This window comes from Etheostoma spectabile, chromosome 12 (genome assembly GCF_008692095.1).
Source record: "Etheostoma spectabile isolate EspeVRDwgs_2016 chromosome 12, UIUC_Espe_1.0, whole genome shotgun sequence".
Classification (NCBI taxonomy): domain Eukaryota; kingdom Metazoa; phylum Chordata; class Actinopteri; order Perciformes; family Percidae; genus Etheostoma; species Etheostoma spectabile.
Window position 1 is genome coordinate 20,640,145 of NC_045744.1, and position 16,095 is coordinate 20,656,239.

Here is a 16,095-nt window from a genome sequence, read left to right on the forward strand (position 1 = left end):
TGTGTCTGCATGTATGTTTGTTTTGTGTGTGTGTGTGGATAGGTTGACACAGTGTGTTGTCAGCAGTAATCTAAACTGCTGCTCTTCAGAGATGCACTGTGCGTGTGTGAATGTGTGTTTGTGTGTGTCGGAGCTTGTGCCCCGTCAAGAAGGAGACAGCGAGGAGCTGCTGAGTCACCGTGGCAACTGGCTGGGCAGCCATGACAGGATTTTGTTAACATGTTAGATGCCGTGAGTCTAAAAGATGGGAAGCATTTCTAAGTTACAGCCTTGCTGGTGCATTCCCTTTTTGTCCTTAATGTTTAATCACAGAGAAGGATTATTTTCTAATATCACCATCCATATAAACTATTTACTTCCTCTAATCAAACAGAACCCCCACCCTCTGTATCATACCTTTGTTATAAAAAGAAAAGAAAGGGAGAAAAGCATGAGGAAACTTCTGCAGCATGCCTACAGCATGATTTATACAAATTCAACAGACATGAGCATCACTTTCAGCGTTGAGATTTCTGACCTCGCTAACGGACTCCCAGACACATTTCAGCTGTCCAGATTGTTAGCTCCTATCTATAATGGGCTACTCATTTATCCTCTGCGTGTTCCTAGTGTTGACGATCGCAGTCTCACTTTGCTACTTGTTACCACCACAATTCACGAGTGGGGTATTTACTATCCGTATTTTAATGTCATAGAACACAATGCTAAAATCTCTTAAACATGTGTTAACCACATAACTTATTTTAGGCATCTAACCAAAAAACTGTTAAAACCTGAACCTAAAGTTAAAGAATCTGGACAAACAGTTCAAAAACCTAATGACTTTGAGATGACGGAATTGGAAGTGCTAACTCATTTCCAGGTTTTAGGACTTGTTCCTATAACACTCTCTACTCTAAAATGTTCCATATAGGGCGGGCGCCATTGTTTGATGATAATTCTCTGTGGGTTCATCACTGTAAGTACACTCACAGCTTACACATAGTAGAAATTGGATACATTGTTAAAATTTAAATATTGAGTAGTTCAGCTTTAAGATGTCTGGATTTTTATGATAAAATCTTTTCCCAGAGCAGTTTGAATTACCTCCCCAGTAAGACTATTGCCTGTCGTGTATCTCCATACAACCCCATTCTTTTACTATATTGTAGCTCTATTATCATCTAAATGTGTTTTCCATTCATGTTAGCGTCACTCATGACCTTATTACAGTACACACACGTCTGATGCATGTCCAGTATCAGCAGTTTTACATGAAATAGCTTAGCACTCTTTAAAGTTGCAATGCAGCTGGTTTTAGAGGTGAATGGGTCATTTTCCACATATAGTCTTACAGCTAAAGTGTTACAATGCTTTACACAGCTCAGCACACACTCTGAACTTTAAGATTGTGCATAAAACCTGACCTTTTTCTGTTAGTCCCTTTATTTAGAGTAAGCGACAACAGAAATGGAAATAACAGATACTTTAAAGTACAGAGGTTATTGGTAGCTATAGGTTTGCTCTCCTCTACAGTAGAAATTACAGTTATATCCATAAGATGCAATAAAATGTGACATTGTTTAAAACTCCCTCCAGAAGCAACATATAGGCTATTTGGTGACATTGACAATGGTGTCGGGCAAACTTCTCTAATGTAAACTCACTTTAATTTTTTTATTGGCCAAATTGCCTTCATTTACCTTCATTTTTAGGCTGCTAATCTTTATGCTGCTCAAATTTATCAATCTGATTAATAGTAAACTGAATTAGATTAGACATCCTTTATGATACACAGAAAAACAAATGACTGGGAAAATACAGGTAATTTTGCGCCTTGTGATTATCCCTGGCTACAGTTTGACTACTTTTCATTTGTCACTGTGTCACTAGTGACCAAAACCAAATGCCTCTTGATGATGTTTATTTTTGAATGACAAGAGCACAAAAGCACTCTTATTCTCGCACACTCACCACCTCTCTCTCTCTCTTTCTCTGTTCTCCTGACTTGGTGCCTCTCATTCATTTCAACCGTGTGTGAACCCTCCAGACAACAAAACTGAAAGCTGCAGTGTCGGCTAATGATGTCCAAATGAAGCGTCATGAACCATTAGTTGCATTTGTTGACACTACAAGATGGAGGCTCTTGGTTTAAAGAAAAAGGGTCAAAGAATTTGATTCAGTGTGCTTTAAACCCTTTGTTGAAAAGAGAGCTCCATCCAGTGGGCTAGAAAAGGGTTCATGAAGCTTTATTTGGCTATCACTAAGTGTTGGCCACTTGCTGTCCTTCAGTTAACTCAGAGTACTCAAACTAAAGCAGTGGTGTGCTTCCTTGTTGTCAGGCCAGGAGGCAGGATGCTTGTGATTCTACTGAGTTGGAAAAATTCACTGCCACTTTACATAATACAATCCTTGTAAAATCTAGCAATAAAGAAAGTTCTGACAAACACTAAGTGCAAAATAAATTGTGTATATTAACATCATTTGGCAAGAAACCAACCAGAATTATTGTCTGATTCTTTATTACATTTTCTGCAACCATCAAGCCTATGGAGGCAGGAGGGAGCAGCTTCCCGGGGCCGTAATCCCTAATCACTGTTGTTACATCATTGGCTCAGACTTATACACTGTACTGTGACTCATCACTGAACTCAACTGACCTGTGGCTCAGCTGAAAAACAAATGGTAAATAACTTGTCTTCAGTAACTCAGAAATGTCCATCTTCAGACAGATCAGTTAATGTCAGTGGATGTCTGTTGTTTTGAATGCCATGACGTCTCTCTCTCATGGGTGGGCCAAATTCTGTGGGGGGGCAAAGCAGTGAAAGGGGAGGTAACCTTGCCCCTTATGACCTCATATTGATAATGGCCTTCTGAACCTAGGTCCCCTTTTAACCCCTATACATGATTGATAACATTTGAAAAGGGTGGGGGGACCAGACCTATCTGCAACAGCAAACAAAACATGAGCTTGCAGATTCATCTGGTTCCCAGGCAACAGCTGCCCAGGATATCCTGTCTGACTCATATGTGTGCTCAAAATAAGCACATGGAGTGCTTTTGATTAGTGGACTGTTTGTTTTTATCTTTTTTTTAAGCAAAGTGAAGAAATACTATTTTATACTGTACCATTATTTTTGCTATGGCCAATAATGTCTGCTCCTCTAGCGGCGTCACTGGGAGAGGAGGGGGGGGGCTGGGTTTGAGCTTAATTTAGGTGATGGTTAATGTTCTCACACACACAGACACGCACTCACACACACAAAAACATAATCCACCAAATCTCTTGCATTTTCATAGTGCAGTTATGTGTTGGATTTCCTGCCAATGTGTGTGTGTTTGTGTGTTTGTGTGCGTGTTTGTATATGTGTGTGTGTTTGTGTGTGTGTGTTTGTGTGTACGGTTGCGTGATAACTGTCAGTGTTTTGGAGGATGAGATGATTATGTAGCAGAAGGCTGGGTTCAGGGAGGGAGAGGTGACGGAAACTGGAGCGAGGGATTGTGGGTGCAGGGATAGTTTTAATCCCCCGATGCAACAGCTGTCCCACCCAACAACCCAACAACCCAACAACCCATCATCATCATCATCATCATCATCATCAGGGTTAATTTCTAGAATTGGTAAACAAAGTATTCGGCATATGTCATACAATTGTTAAATATTCTTTAAATAAATGAGCTGTTTATGAAAGCAGCCTTCTGAGCTTCCACATAGAAAGTTTCAGTCAGTCACAGCGGTTGCCATATTGGAAATTGGGGAATTTTTGCCCTCAAAAATCAATATTAATATCGGTCTCAAAAATCCCATGTGGGTTGGGCTCTATTCTTTACTAAGAGGAACTCACACACATAATCATTTTACACATTGGTAATAAGACAAATATTGATTACTGCAGCTTTAATATAAAATGAAGCAATAGCTTATGTATGGACTACAATTCCTCTTTCCTAAAGGAGGGGAATGATCCTTGGTAATCTCTTGTGCTATACAAAGCTCTTTGTGGTCCTTTGTGATTGTATCCACCGTGATGAGGGCTTTAAAGAGGCACATTTCCCATGTGCTCGCAGTGCTCTTCCTTTCCTGTAGGACCGGGGGTTAGCGACCTGCCTGCAGGGACTGGAAGACTCGTCCAAAATGTCTCCGAAATCTAAATTCAAGGTCATACAAAGTTTCAGCATCAGTTAAAAACCGAATTTCTTTGTCTGCCATACTTAATTTGCATAGGATAAGTAAAGTAAAAAAAAAACACATTGATAATATATAAACTAATAAGAGTGCTATTGTGAGAAATGAGAGGCAGAATGGCTGGGAGAAAAGAAAGAACACCAGCTCCAGGCCACTGAACATTCTGGCTTATGAAACCTCTCCATTGGAGCCATAAATATTGCAGAATAATATGCTAAGAGGGTAATAGAGGTTAGGAAGCCTCTGTTTGGGATTGGTCCATTTTTGTGAGTGTGTGTGTGTTGGAGAGAGAGAGTGCTGTGTGATTATAAGACACAATGTGTGCAGTAAAGCATTTCAGTAACTAGAATTTGTAGGGAAATGTATTTGAAAGAAACATTGAACAAAATCAGAAGCAATAACAGGAAAAAAGACATTCATAGCATAGCTGCGATAGAGCAACAGAGAGAAATGACGGTAGAAAAGAGGTAGAAACCCAAACTGTGTGTGTTGTGTGAGGTGTCCTCTGTATTGGTCCCCCTGAAACAATGGCCTACAGTTCCACTCAGGGCCTGCTAACACTATACTGTATGTCCTCATACTGGCTACTGGCCTGTGTGCGTGTGCATGTGTGCGTGTGTTACAGTTGCAAGACAATGACAGCTTGTTTGCTGGGATGGAGGATGGAGGGACAAACAGAAACAGAGGACAGAGAGTTTGTTCAGGGGTCATGCTGTCTATATGTCGGGACACCGGTTATGTTTGTGAGATTTAGCCGGTGGAGTGAAAAGTGAATCCAAGCCATACTCCATCTTTAAGGTTGAGGTTTATTTTTAGTTTTTAAATAAATTAACAAAATGGATTTAAGTTGGTTACATTTTGTTATCGTTGTCTTTCTTTTGGATTTCTGTCGACAAAGTTGAGTTCATGTTGGTCTAGCTACCCAGTTCTTCTTCTTCTGTTTATTTACATATTTTAAAACACCAAACACATCACATCTTGTGCACTGTGTTTTTAGACTATAATAATTATAATTGTCATTAATTTTTTTGAACAGGAAAAGTGCATAAAAAACATTAACGGATGTTGTGTGCCCAGTTGTAGCAAATTGCTAGTTTGCGCCCGTAGTCCCTGGACAGGTCCTGTACATGACACAATTAAATACAGACAAAGTATTTACAGTATGAAACACTGATACATAAAGCCATAAAAATCTACAGACATTATTGTCCCCCTATCCCACGACATCTAGAGCTAAAACTAGTTGTAGCTTATCCCCCATCAACCAAAAACACATCAATTCAGCAACCAATTTAACCAGCAGTGCTTTGCTAAGCGTGAGAAAGAGTGCGAGTTAGTGCAAGAAATTAGCTCCGCAGGAAGAGTATTCCACTGATTTATAGCCATACAGGAGAATGCAGTTTTGCATTGTGCAAAACTGCATTGGCCCCTTGTGGCTGATCTAGTTCTCCGTGTTGGTTTTTCAGAGCAGAGTGTAACAAATCTTTCAGAGGAGGAGCAGAAGAATTATGTATTATGCATCATTATATTCAGTCCCTAAAGTGTCGTAGCAGTCAGACAGAGAGGAAAATACTTGTTTCTGTATTAGCATTTGAATACAATGGAGTCCACAAAAGATTTCCACAATAAAAAAAAAAATGGATAGGAAGGCCATTTCCATTCAAATCGACGTAGCAGAATGGTCAGAGCAAGGGGGTAAGCGAGTGTCCACTAAGCGAAGCTCCTATGGCGCCATTTTGATGCTACCAAGCCATCATCCACCGTTAGCATTGCGTTGACTGCCATTCATTTTGACGCCACTCTGACAGTGAATAACTTTACATCTGAAGCGTTTATTTCTAAAGAAACACAACAATGTGTAAAAGGCTCCATTTCCTTGTATCTCACATTATGGCTCCGTAGCAGACAATAGTGTCATAACCACATGACTTCCTGTTGCATAGTAGGGAATTCCCGAACAGTACAGGATAAGCTCAGCTTGCTCTCGTCACATCGACGTCTTCAAGCTTCAGTTGGACTCAGCCAGTAACGCTCTGCCGTCACCAGAAAGTGCTTCTAACATCCTTCACTGGTCTCTGTCCAGAACAACGGGATCTGTTGATCCATTTCCGAGCAGCAGCCATATTTATGTGTATCATTGCCACGGTAACACATTAACTTCTGATAATAAGCCCACTTCCGGCAAGTCGCGGAGCTGATGGTTTGCAGTAATGGACAAATGAGCAGTGGAGTAGTAACGTTACGAGGCAGAGAGCCAGCCGCTACATGAGTCAAAGGAACTTCACGTTTCATCCACACAAAGCACGTTGGGCTGGCTCTAACGTTAGCGGTCCGCTAACCCAGTGCCGCTGGGCTCTCCCTCCTCACTCCCGGAACTCCGGACGTCTCTCGAGCTGGGTCAGGCGGCTCCCCTCCCAGTGAGCTGTGACACAGTTTACGGCCCAACTGAAGCAAGTTGTCCCTATGACAACTAACAATCGCCATTTTGTTCTGTACAAATTAAATTACCAAGGGAAACACTTCAATGACCTTTCTATCCATTTTATTTCTATGATTTTACATTAACTCAGGTTTTTTGGTATCAAGAAGCTGGTTTACTATTAACTGGGGTACATCACCACGGTAACCTACACTGCCCAGCTAACCCGCTCTGAAGCAGGGTCAGTTAAGAGGACCTGATTAAAACCAGTCAATAACTAATAACCAATGAGAAAAAGTGAAGTCATCAGTTTCTTTACAAGATTCTGACATTAAAAAAGCACTGACTCTACAAGAAAGACATGAAGGGCAGTAGATCAATAGAATCACTTTTCTTTCCGTGATTATTCAATGTCAGAGAGAATAAAACATTTTTTGAACGTCTGTGTCCGGGCTGCGCTTACTGTAAAACAAGGCTTCTAGCAAAAAGAAAGATGGTGGTTTACCATGCTAACAGCCTAATAATGGGAGCCTCGCTGTAGTTCAAAAATGTTAAATGTTTTTTGTATTTTCTCTTGTTCATCAAATGTTCTCGGACTCTGCCGTTGGGGTTTGTGAGCTCCGATTTGTTCAAGAGCGTCACATGAGCAGAGCCACACCGCCAAACTAAAATGCATATTACTGCCATAAATGGTTCAAGTGTCTTGACTGAAATGATTATAATTTTTACATATAGATATATGTATGTATTTTCATAACAGATAATATTCTTGACAGTGTTTACTTCAGTACAGATAACTTTTACGCTCTTATTCCATCCAGAACGGTTTTTAGATGCTGTGCTGATTTTTGTTTTCATGCAATTAGATTATCTTTTTTTATTTCCGCTTGAGCTTAATCAGTAGAAACGACCTTAATGGCAACACACACTTGCAGTGTATGACAGACATCAAAACACTGGCACCCATTGTTTTCTGTGTCAGTCCACACACTGGTGCCATCTTGACGCCTGACATTGTGTGTGTGTGTGTGTGTGTGTGTGTGTGTGGTGTGTGTGTGTGTGTGTGTGTGTGGTGTGTGTGTGTGTGTGTGTGTGTGTGTGTGTGTGTGTGTGTGTGTGTGTGTGTGTGTGTGTGTGTGTGTGTGTGTGTGTGTGTGTTGCCCAGCGCAAACCCATTCCAGAAAGGCAGCAGTTTAATTCTCTCTGTAGATCGGCACATCTTGGCTATAAAACTAAATGTTTTGCTGGATTATTTGGAATTAGAAGTCATTTTCTATGCAAAATTCATGGCTTTTTATTGTAGGGGGAAAATTACTTAATGAATTCATGTTGGCTTTATTGCATTACTTATTTAAAGGCCATTTTTATTTAGCTTTGTATTGATTGAGAAGTACCTGATTGAAATTAAACAGCTGCTGTAGTATCAGGAGTTCCAAGACAATAGGAAAAGAAAAACACAACACTGGGCCCTATCTTGCACCCAGTGCAGCGCAAAGCCAGACGAGAAGTGTCTTTGCTAGTAGACCGACGCAGTTGTCAATATCCCATTCAGCATCCTCGTCATCTAAATAACAAATGCACCTGCGCCCATCAGTCCGCCCATGGGCGCGCTGGTCTTACAGGGAGGTGTGTTCAGGTGAATTCTTGGCGTATTGCTATCTTGAGGCAGCAGAAAGTGATCGCGCCATTGACCCGCAAAAACCTGGTCTAAAGTCAATAACACAGCATTTCATTGTTATTTTAACTTCTTGTTACACACACACAGGGACGCGCATCAGCACACAAACATGCAGAAGATAAAAAATAAAAATATTACAATGTCAAATAGTCACGCGCACAAGCAGTTTCTTCTCCTGAAAATCTCTCCTGCTTAGCAAATCCGCCATCTTAATAGCAATGTGCAAGGTACAAACACGCCTGGCTTTTAAAGGAAATGGGAGATGACACTCTGATTGCTTGTTGTATGTTACGCCCAAATCAGACCTATGATTAATTAAGCCACTAGGTCCAACCCTTTTGAACCATGCGCCTGGCGTAAAGACCCTTTTTTTTACTTTTAGCAAAAGTGGATTTGTACATGTCATAAAATCACTTGCGCGAGGCGCTTAACGCCAAGCACTTAGATCGTTGAAATAGGGCCCATTATGCTTTCTAGGAAATTCTCAGTATCTTTGGTAAATAAAGTAGGGTACTTGAAGGTATCGACATAAGAGTGACATGGTCATGAACACATCAACCCTAACCTTAACTTATCATGACAAAACCAAATGACACTTACTAAAACGTTATAATAATGTTTCAGTGTGACAGTGTCATGTCACTCTTATGTAGATACCTTTAAGTAAAGTGTAACCTAAAGTAGATTATACACACCGTCAGTTCAGCCTGTTTGCTTTTCGACCATTATGTTGTAACATACAGAAAATGTGTACACATGACTGAGCTGTCGTAACAGTTATAAAAGTTATCATAAAAGAAATCCACAAGACATTTTACTTTCACAAACTTGTCTACATTGACATTATGTTCTTGCACACTTTATCATTGCTTTGACTTTAATCATCTAACATGAATTCATCTCAGAAAGTTATTCCACAGGCAAGCGTGTCTCACTCATTACGAGAGAGGAGAGAAAGGGAACGGAGAACAGTGAAAGCAGAGAAACGGAGGAGAGAAAGCACATTGGACAGTGCAACATGTGCCAGTTTTGGTTCCATCTGTCTACAAATTGTGTTAACTGGGCAGTCACACCGTTGCTTACCTGAATCAACAGACTTGTAAAAGGTGTGAAGTGGTCACTCACATGTAAATTATAAATGTGATGATTACTGGCAGGAAGAACATATACGTTTATGACACACAGGTAATGTGATTGTCAAGGCAACCTGTGAAGTGGACTGGGTAAAGAGAGTAACCCTAATCACACCTCTTCTTTTTCTCTCCAGTAACAGGAACATGGACCTGAGCCTGCGAGATGCTCTGGGTGGGGGTGGAGGTGGGGTCTCAGGTGGGGCCCCTGCTGAGGCCCTGCTGAAGAGAGACTTCGTGGCCTCGCTGGAGAAAGAGAGCTATGATGACAAGGTGGGAGAGACAGTCTCCAAGAGCGACTACCGGCCCTTACTGGATGGAAAGGACACCAAGAGTGGTAAGTCGCTGGGAGCGAGGAGGTTAGATTGGCATTGGCTTGTAGGCATTAAGAAAGTTGTTTTATTTTTTTAACTCACTGGGCTTGAATTTAAGTCATCTGGGTGAAATCTGCCTCAAGTTTCAAGGTGGTGAACTGTTTAAAACAGACATTTTACTTGTGTGTGTTCACTGCACTCTTAAAGGACCATACCAGTGGTTTTGCATGTTCAAGCCAAATAACCACCCTCTGCTTACACCTTCCAAAAGTACCAGTCATAATACACAGTCATATTTTAGCTTTAGCTAAAGTATTTTAAAGCTCGTACACCCACCCAACCTGCCAACACACACATTTGCATTTATGTCGTAATTAGGATTTCACTCGTGAACAATCTGGCAGAGATCATTGCATTCCTATGAACAGGTTCATATGATATCATATGAAAACTCATGCGCAACAATTCTTATGAGATCGTACGAAATTACAGCCGTCACCGTCGGTCACATGACAAGTTCAGCTAAATGGTCACATGACAGTTAAGTTTAATGGCTTTTTTACATTTAACAAAAGGCGGTCGCATGCGGCGATGACAGTTAAGTTCAGGCACCAAAACAACTAGTTAAGATTAAAAAATAAAATAAAAAAAATAAAAAGATTGTGACAAGATTGAAATAAATACCTGTTTCCTGTGTGAAAGTCTTATGTTTTCTTCTCAACTGTTTCCGGGACACGAACTCGGCTCCCCCAGCTTGAAAGCCCTGTGTTTATCTTTGTGGTCTTATACAGCAGCAATCAATAATTCAATAATAAATACGTGGCATACATACCAACTACAGTGTCCTACCTTTGCTAGCTATACAGTATGTACAAATTACTTTTCCAAAGTCATATGTCTTATGTGCAGTAAACTGACCTTTACGTGTAAAATAGGTGAGATGCACTTTTTAAGGATGAAAATACTCATTTGATGAGTAATTGTTTTCTCAAATTCAGTCCACAAATATATTTGGGATGATGTTTCTCATCAGATTTCTGTCAGAAGCTGTAGATGAATATGTGTGTGTCTGGAGGCTGATGGAGCTCAGTGGTGAACTGAAATATTTCCGTTAAAATTCTGTTTAACAGTGATATTAGTAATTATAACCTGGTATTTATTTAATTATTTGTTTATTTATTTTTCCAGTAATTAGGTCCTTGAAATGAAGTTATTAATTAAATTCTTTCAATTCAATTAAAAACCTTCCTGTAAAAGGTTAATATTTGTGCAAAGTATCATACATGCAATAGTAGTAAAATGTAATCTTGTAATATACATGTACGTATTCCATAGCGGTTGTAGAGTTTAGAAACACATAAATCTGAATGAGAATACTTTATTGATCCCCTCAGGGAAATTATTCAGTTGCTCACAGTCAAATTCAAGGTAAAATAAGTGTAAAATATATAGTGTATGAAGTAACATAGCTACAATAAGAAATAAATGAAAATGTTAAGTAGAAGTAAGTGAGATTTGGTTACAAGTAAGATAAGGTTAAAAGATTGTAGTGCGGTGTCAACATACAGACAGTACGGACATAAATAAGTGCAGTGTGAATATAAGTGGCAGCAGTGAATAAATAACACCTGTAAAAATAGCATATGCTCTGTGTACGGATGAAGTGAACAATAGATGGATGACAGACAGAAGAAGAGGGCAGAGCTGGGAGGTTAAGAGAGAAGGAATATAGATAAGAGTGTACTGCAGGATTTGAGTACAATAGACATAAGATGGAAAATAAAGGAGTCGTCAAGGCTTGAGCTACCAAAATCAATTATAATTATAGTTATAATGTACAGCAGGGATCATTTATTGATGTCATTTATCAAGATATAGTGTGTAGTTTCATTCTAAGGAATGAAAAGAATTCTGTCGGTGCATCCACATGAGACAAGCCTTCCGTAATGGCGCTTCACCCCAACCTCTCCTCCACTCAGTTGCTAGTAGCCAAGGAGGACACGAATGATAAAATAAACATGGACTCTTCAGAAGAGGTAACTATCTTCACTCGAGTTGCTCCTCGGGAAAGTCACCGGACAACATAATCTTGTGAACACAGCCATACTGAGAAATACAGAGAGAGTTGTGTGGAGACGGACGTTTGTTAATATAAAAAAGTTACGCACTAAAGCTTTAACATACACTGCTTGCATAGTATTTCCCTGGTTCTTACAGTATGATGTGTTAATATTTAGTGTTGTTTTTAACAATTTAGGGCACCGCATGTTGATAGAGGTTTTAGCCTATGGCTGAATTTAAATGGTTGAAATGAAGGGATCATGTTATTCCGATAATATAGTATATATATATATATATATAGTCATACTCAACAGCAGTTCAATAATGGTCATGGACTTCTTCTTTTTTATTGTTTAGAGTACAGACACTGCAAGCTCCTCAGATTATAGTCTATGAATCAGGGCCATCAGGGATCCTGCTACGAGTGTGTGCGTGCGTGCGTGCGCGTGCGTGCATTTAAGTGTAATTGCCTCGACACTTTGGCCCACCCTGTCTAGACAAAAAAATTAGCTGACTGTCTTACTTTGTCTTTATCAGGCTTGTTCTCTTTATTTCTCTGCTTTTTTGTGTCTTTTAGGCCTCATCTTGATTTCCCGATTTCTTTCCCCCTAGAACCTATATATATATTTATTTGCTTTCTCTTTCTTTCAGTCTCTGTTCCAACCGTCCTCTCTGTCTTTCTCTTTTCATTCTCTTGTCATTGTTACACTGTGTCAGCCTGAGGACTGTGCTGTATTAGCATCATTACCATCCACACACACACACACATACACACACACACACACACACACACAATCAGCACCCAGCCAGTGGCACGTTCTGGTCCAATTAGTGTTAACCTGTCTAGCTGTCAGTCCAGAGCTGTAAGCAACCAGAGTTTGGCAACAACTCTATTCATGGCACTTGTAGACGGACACGTTGGTCAAATTATCTCGTAATATAGTGATTCACTGTCATAAAGTTCATTTTTCTTTTTTTCATTCATTTTTCTTCCATATTTTTCACGTTATAGCGAGGCTATGTATCTGTTGAAAGACAAAATAACACATATTTTCTCTTACAAATTTAAATTTGCAATACGCTATAAAACACGCTGTTGCTCAATTCAGTAAACTCAAGGGTCTCGCAGATACATTCTGTATTGCTGCAAAATGGAATTGTCAAAAAAAAGTTACATTGTAGTGTGCAATTTATATAATAAAAGGTCAATACTTGGCGTCTGTGTATCAATATATATTTATATTTTTACCACAGAAAATATCGCGACACCATCCTGTACCCTTAGTTCCTAGATGCTCCACCCCTAGTTTATATACTATTATTACCAATTCCAGATTCAATATGTAACTGTAATGTAATGGCATAAAGGTTATGGATGGAAAACAGATATTGCAAAATATTGGTTTTATATTTACGTCGCTAAACAAAGACGGCACATCAAAAGTTGAGTGCGTGTTTATTTTAATCCTTTACGATAAAGCATGAGAGGCTGTCGTATCATTTCACGTAGTCTTTGACATGCCCATGTACAGCTGGTATGATCTCTAGAAACAGGCACACGTCCTCCGGCTGTGTATGTGCGTGTATGTGTGTGTTTGTGACTATCTAAAACACTGGGGACTGTAAAGGCCTGTGGGCTGTGTTCTGTGTGTGCTATATGGGTGGGGAAGACATTTTAACACATGGCTTGTCAAATGTTTTTATGTCAAACACTTTCAATCAACTACGCATTGCACCACAGACTCACATGTGATAACACATTAACACAGGGACCAGTGTAGGACCCCTCAACAATCAGTTCTGTTTTTTTACTTTTATTCTGTATATCTAGTGGATTAAAAGAGTAAAAAAAATTGCCCATGAAGCTTCATTCTTTAAGGGTGTTCCAGCAGAGATCTGAAGGCAGTGAATGATTTGTGGAAGGTGTCCCTTTGACTTAAAGACTCTGGCTAGATGTTTTGACAACCCAGCCACATAACAGAGCCCTGCTGGGATGCTCCTAGCGGTCCCTGTTGAGTTAGTGTCGGCTGCGTTCCTTCAGTTAGAGGCCGTAGCAACTCAAATTCAGCCAGCACAAACCCCTGAACCACAGCGGGCTGGTGTCCAGCGATAGGCTTGGTCTATTAAATTGTTGTCTCGAATTGTCAGACCCTCGTCCACAGCTCTGCTGAGAAGGGTCTGGCTAGTCCACACAACAATCCGGGATGGGAGAAAAACGTGCTCTGGTTTATTGGCATTTCTTTAAACCAATCCCAATCGTCTTGGGCGGCGCTAAGTGGAACATGTGTCTGTTCAAAAGTAGTTTCAGTCGTGCAACAGAAAACTGAGATTGGACAGATAGTCTAGCTAGCAATCTGGATTTACCCTGCAGAGATCTGAGGAGCAGGTAATCATAGTCCTCATGAATCTATTGTTAGTTTAAAATGCCAACACAAACCTTGTCGATATAGACTGCATTGTGGATAATGTAAACACCAGGTTGTGACTTTGAACAACAGTGGTAAAGGGAGTGCAATGTGGAGTACTCTGGAGTGGAGGATTTTCATCATCCATTTCATGTAATTGTCTGACGGTTTCCTTCCAAATGTTGGTGAAAGAAAAGTTAGTATTGTTAATATATTTTGTACCATACTAATTGTAGATGGAGGAATTTTAAATCCTGTTTAATTTATATAATGCGCTCAAAAGAAGGTGGTCTTCCATCAGGTGGACAGCAGGTCACAACTGTTTCAGCTAATAATGGTGCGAGAGAAATGAATTATGGGTGCTGCAAGACCCGTGTGTTTTTTATTTTGGATGAGTATACAGTTTTATCTTTGCAGTAGAATTTGTTCGTAGCCTCATTCAGCTTAGAGAACCATTTCAAAGCTAGGAGGAATAACCCTGATAATGGATAGTTAATTGGCTGTAGCAAACGCAGTATAGAATGTAGTGTAGAAAGTAGTATGCGTCATGCAGGGGTGAGTGTGAGGCAACAGGGAAAGTTCCCAAACGCAGACGATAGAAGACAGAAAGGTCAGGACTGAATCGGTTGGCTATGACAGTACAACAATAATGTGTAACAATGAACAATAATTAGATCTGAAAGCAGGTGGAAAATGGTATTGATTAGTACAACATTTTACTTGCCAGACTGACATATTTGCATATGTAGTTTGATGGAAAGGGTACATGTCAGAATCACTACCACTCAAAAAGATCCATAGAAATTGGTAGTGGGAAGTGTTGTGCCTTTCCTTATATTTTAGTGTTAATAATGTGGACGCTGTGGAGTCATTTGAGGCCCGTGATGAAGGGCTGCAATAAACCTGGCTCCTGCTATGTGAGCTGAATGGCAAACCACATGCTCATCTGTCCTCAGTGTCAGTGAGGGCAAAGCTTTAGTTCTGCCACCTTTTTCTTCCTTGTGCACAGCATCTACAGTATAGCTCCAAAATCAAGCAGTTTCTCTTTCTGTTAGTTTAAAGTCGTTTAGTAGAATTCTAAGTTGCGGCGTGTTGGACTGGGCATTGTTCAAAATGTTTTAAGACCGGTATTGATACCAATACCTTGACTTCGATACTGGTTCCTGAACAACATTACGCCTAAAGGCAAAATTCCTTTTATTTAATTTTCAGCTCCTACTATGTGAGCCCTGTCTTTGTGCGTAACGTGGAGTTTTTCCCCCCTGCTTCTACTTCTTAGACAGCCAATCACCGGCATTATAGGCTCTTGGTAGAAGCATGCTGCATGCTTATTGGCTCACTGACACTGATGAGATTTACTCCTTAGGTATTGAAAGTGGTTATTGAATCTGGCAATTCTGGAAATACACTATAAATGATACTAATACTAACTAAAACTGACCGTGACTGCAGTGCTGAACGCAAAAGTTATCTACTGGTTTGATAGGCATGAACATTTTGCCACAATCCCTGGTTTAAACATGCAGCTTGTTAAAAGAGTGTGTAGCTTACAGTTAAAAGGTTTGCATTCAGTACAGGTATTGAAATAATAATAAGGTTGTTGCTGTATAAATGACTCTTTACTTGGCTGAGTAGGCGCTGAGATTTCAAAGAGTGTGTGTTACGATCTTGTGTGTGCGTGTGCGTGTGCGTGTGCGTGTGCGTGTTGGACAAAAAGGGAGCCAACAAATCTCCTCATCAAGTACTTCTTGTCTGTAGTTTATTCCTTAAAGTAAAAAAACAATTTTCTGCAAGTGCAGTAAGAATATTTTGCCTTGTTTCCAATGCACGTGAGCTTTTTCTCAGTGTTTTCTAAATTCATTTTCACTTGATTCCAGTGAAGAAGCAACCTGCTTTATTTTTCATTTCTACAATGTTTTAAGC

The 16,095-nt window shown here is 40.0% G+C and overlaps 1 protein-coding gene across 5 annotated transcripts in view; it reads left to right on the plus strand.

The window, feature by feature from the left end:
• The window catches only part of LOC116698781 (microtubule-associated protein 4), a 90,457-nt gene that overhangs the window by 10,503 nt on the left and 63,859 nt on the right, over nt 1-16,095 (plus strand). For all 5 annotated transcript variants that reach the window (XM_032530930.1, XM_032530932.1, XM_032530934.1 and 2 more), the window contains exon 2: nt 9,530-9,729. In XM_032530930.1, the coding sequence (XP_032386821.1) occupies nt 9,540-9,729 (190 nt within the window). In that variant the 5' untranslated portion in view covers nt 9,530-9,539. The remainder of the gene's footprint in view (nt 1-9,529; nt 9,730-16,095) is intronic.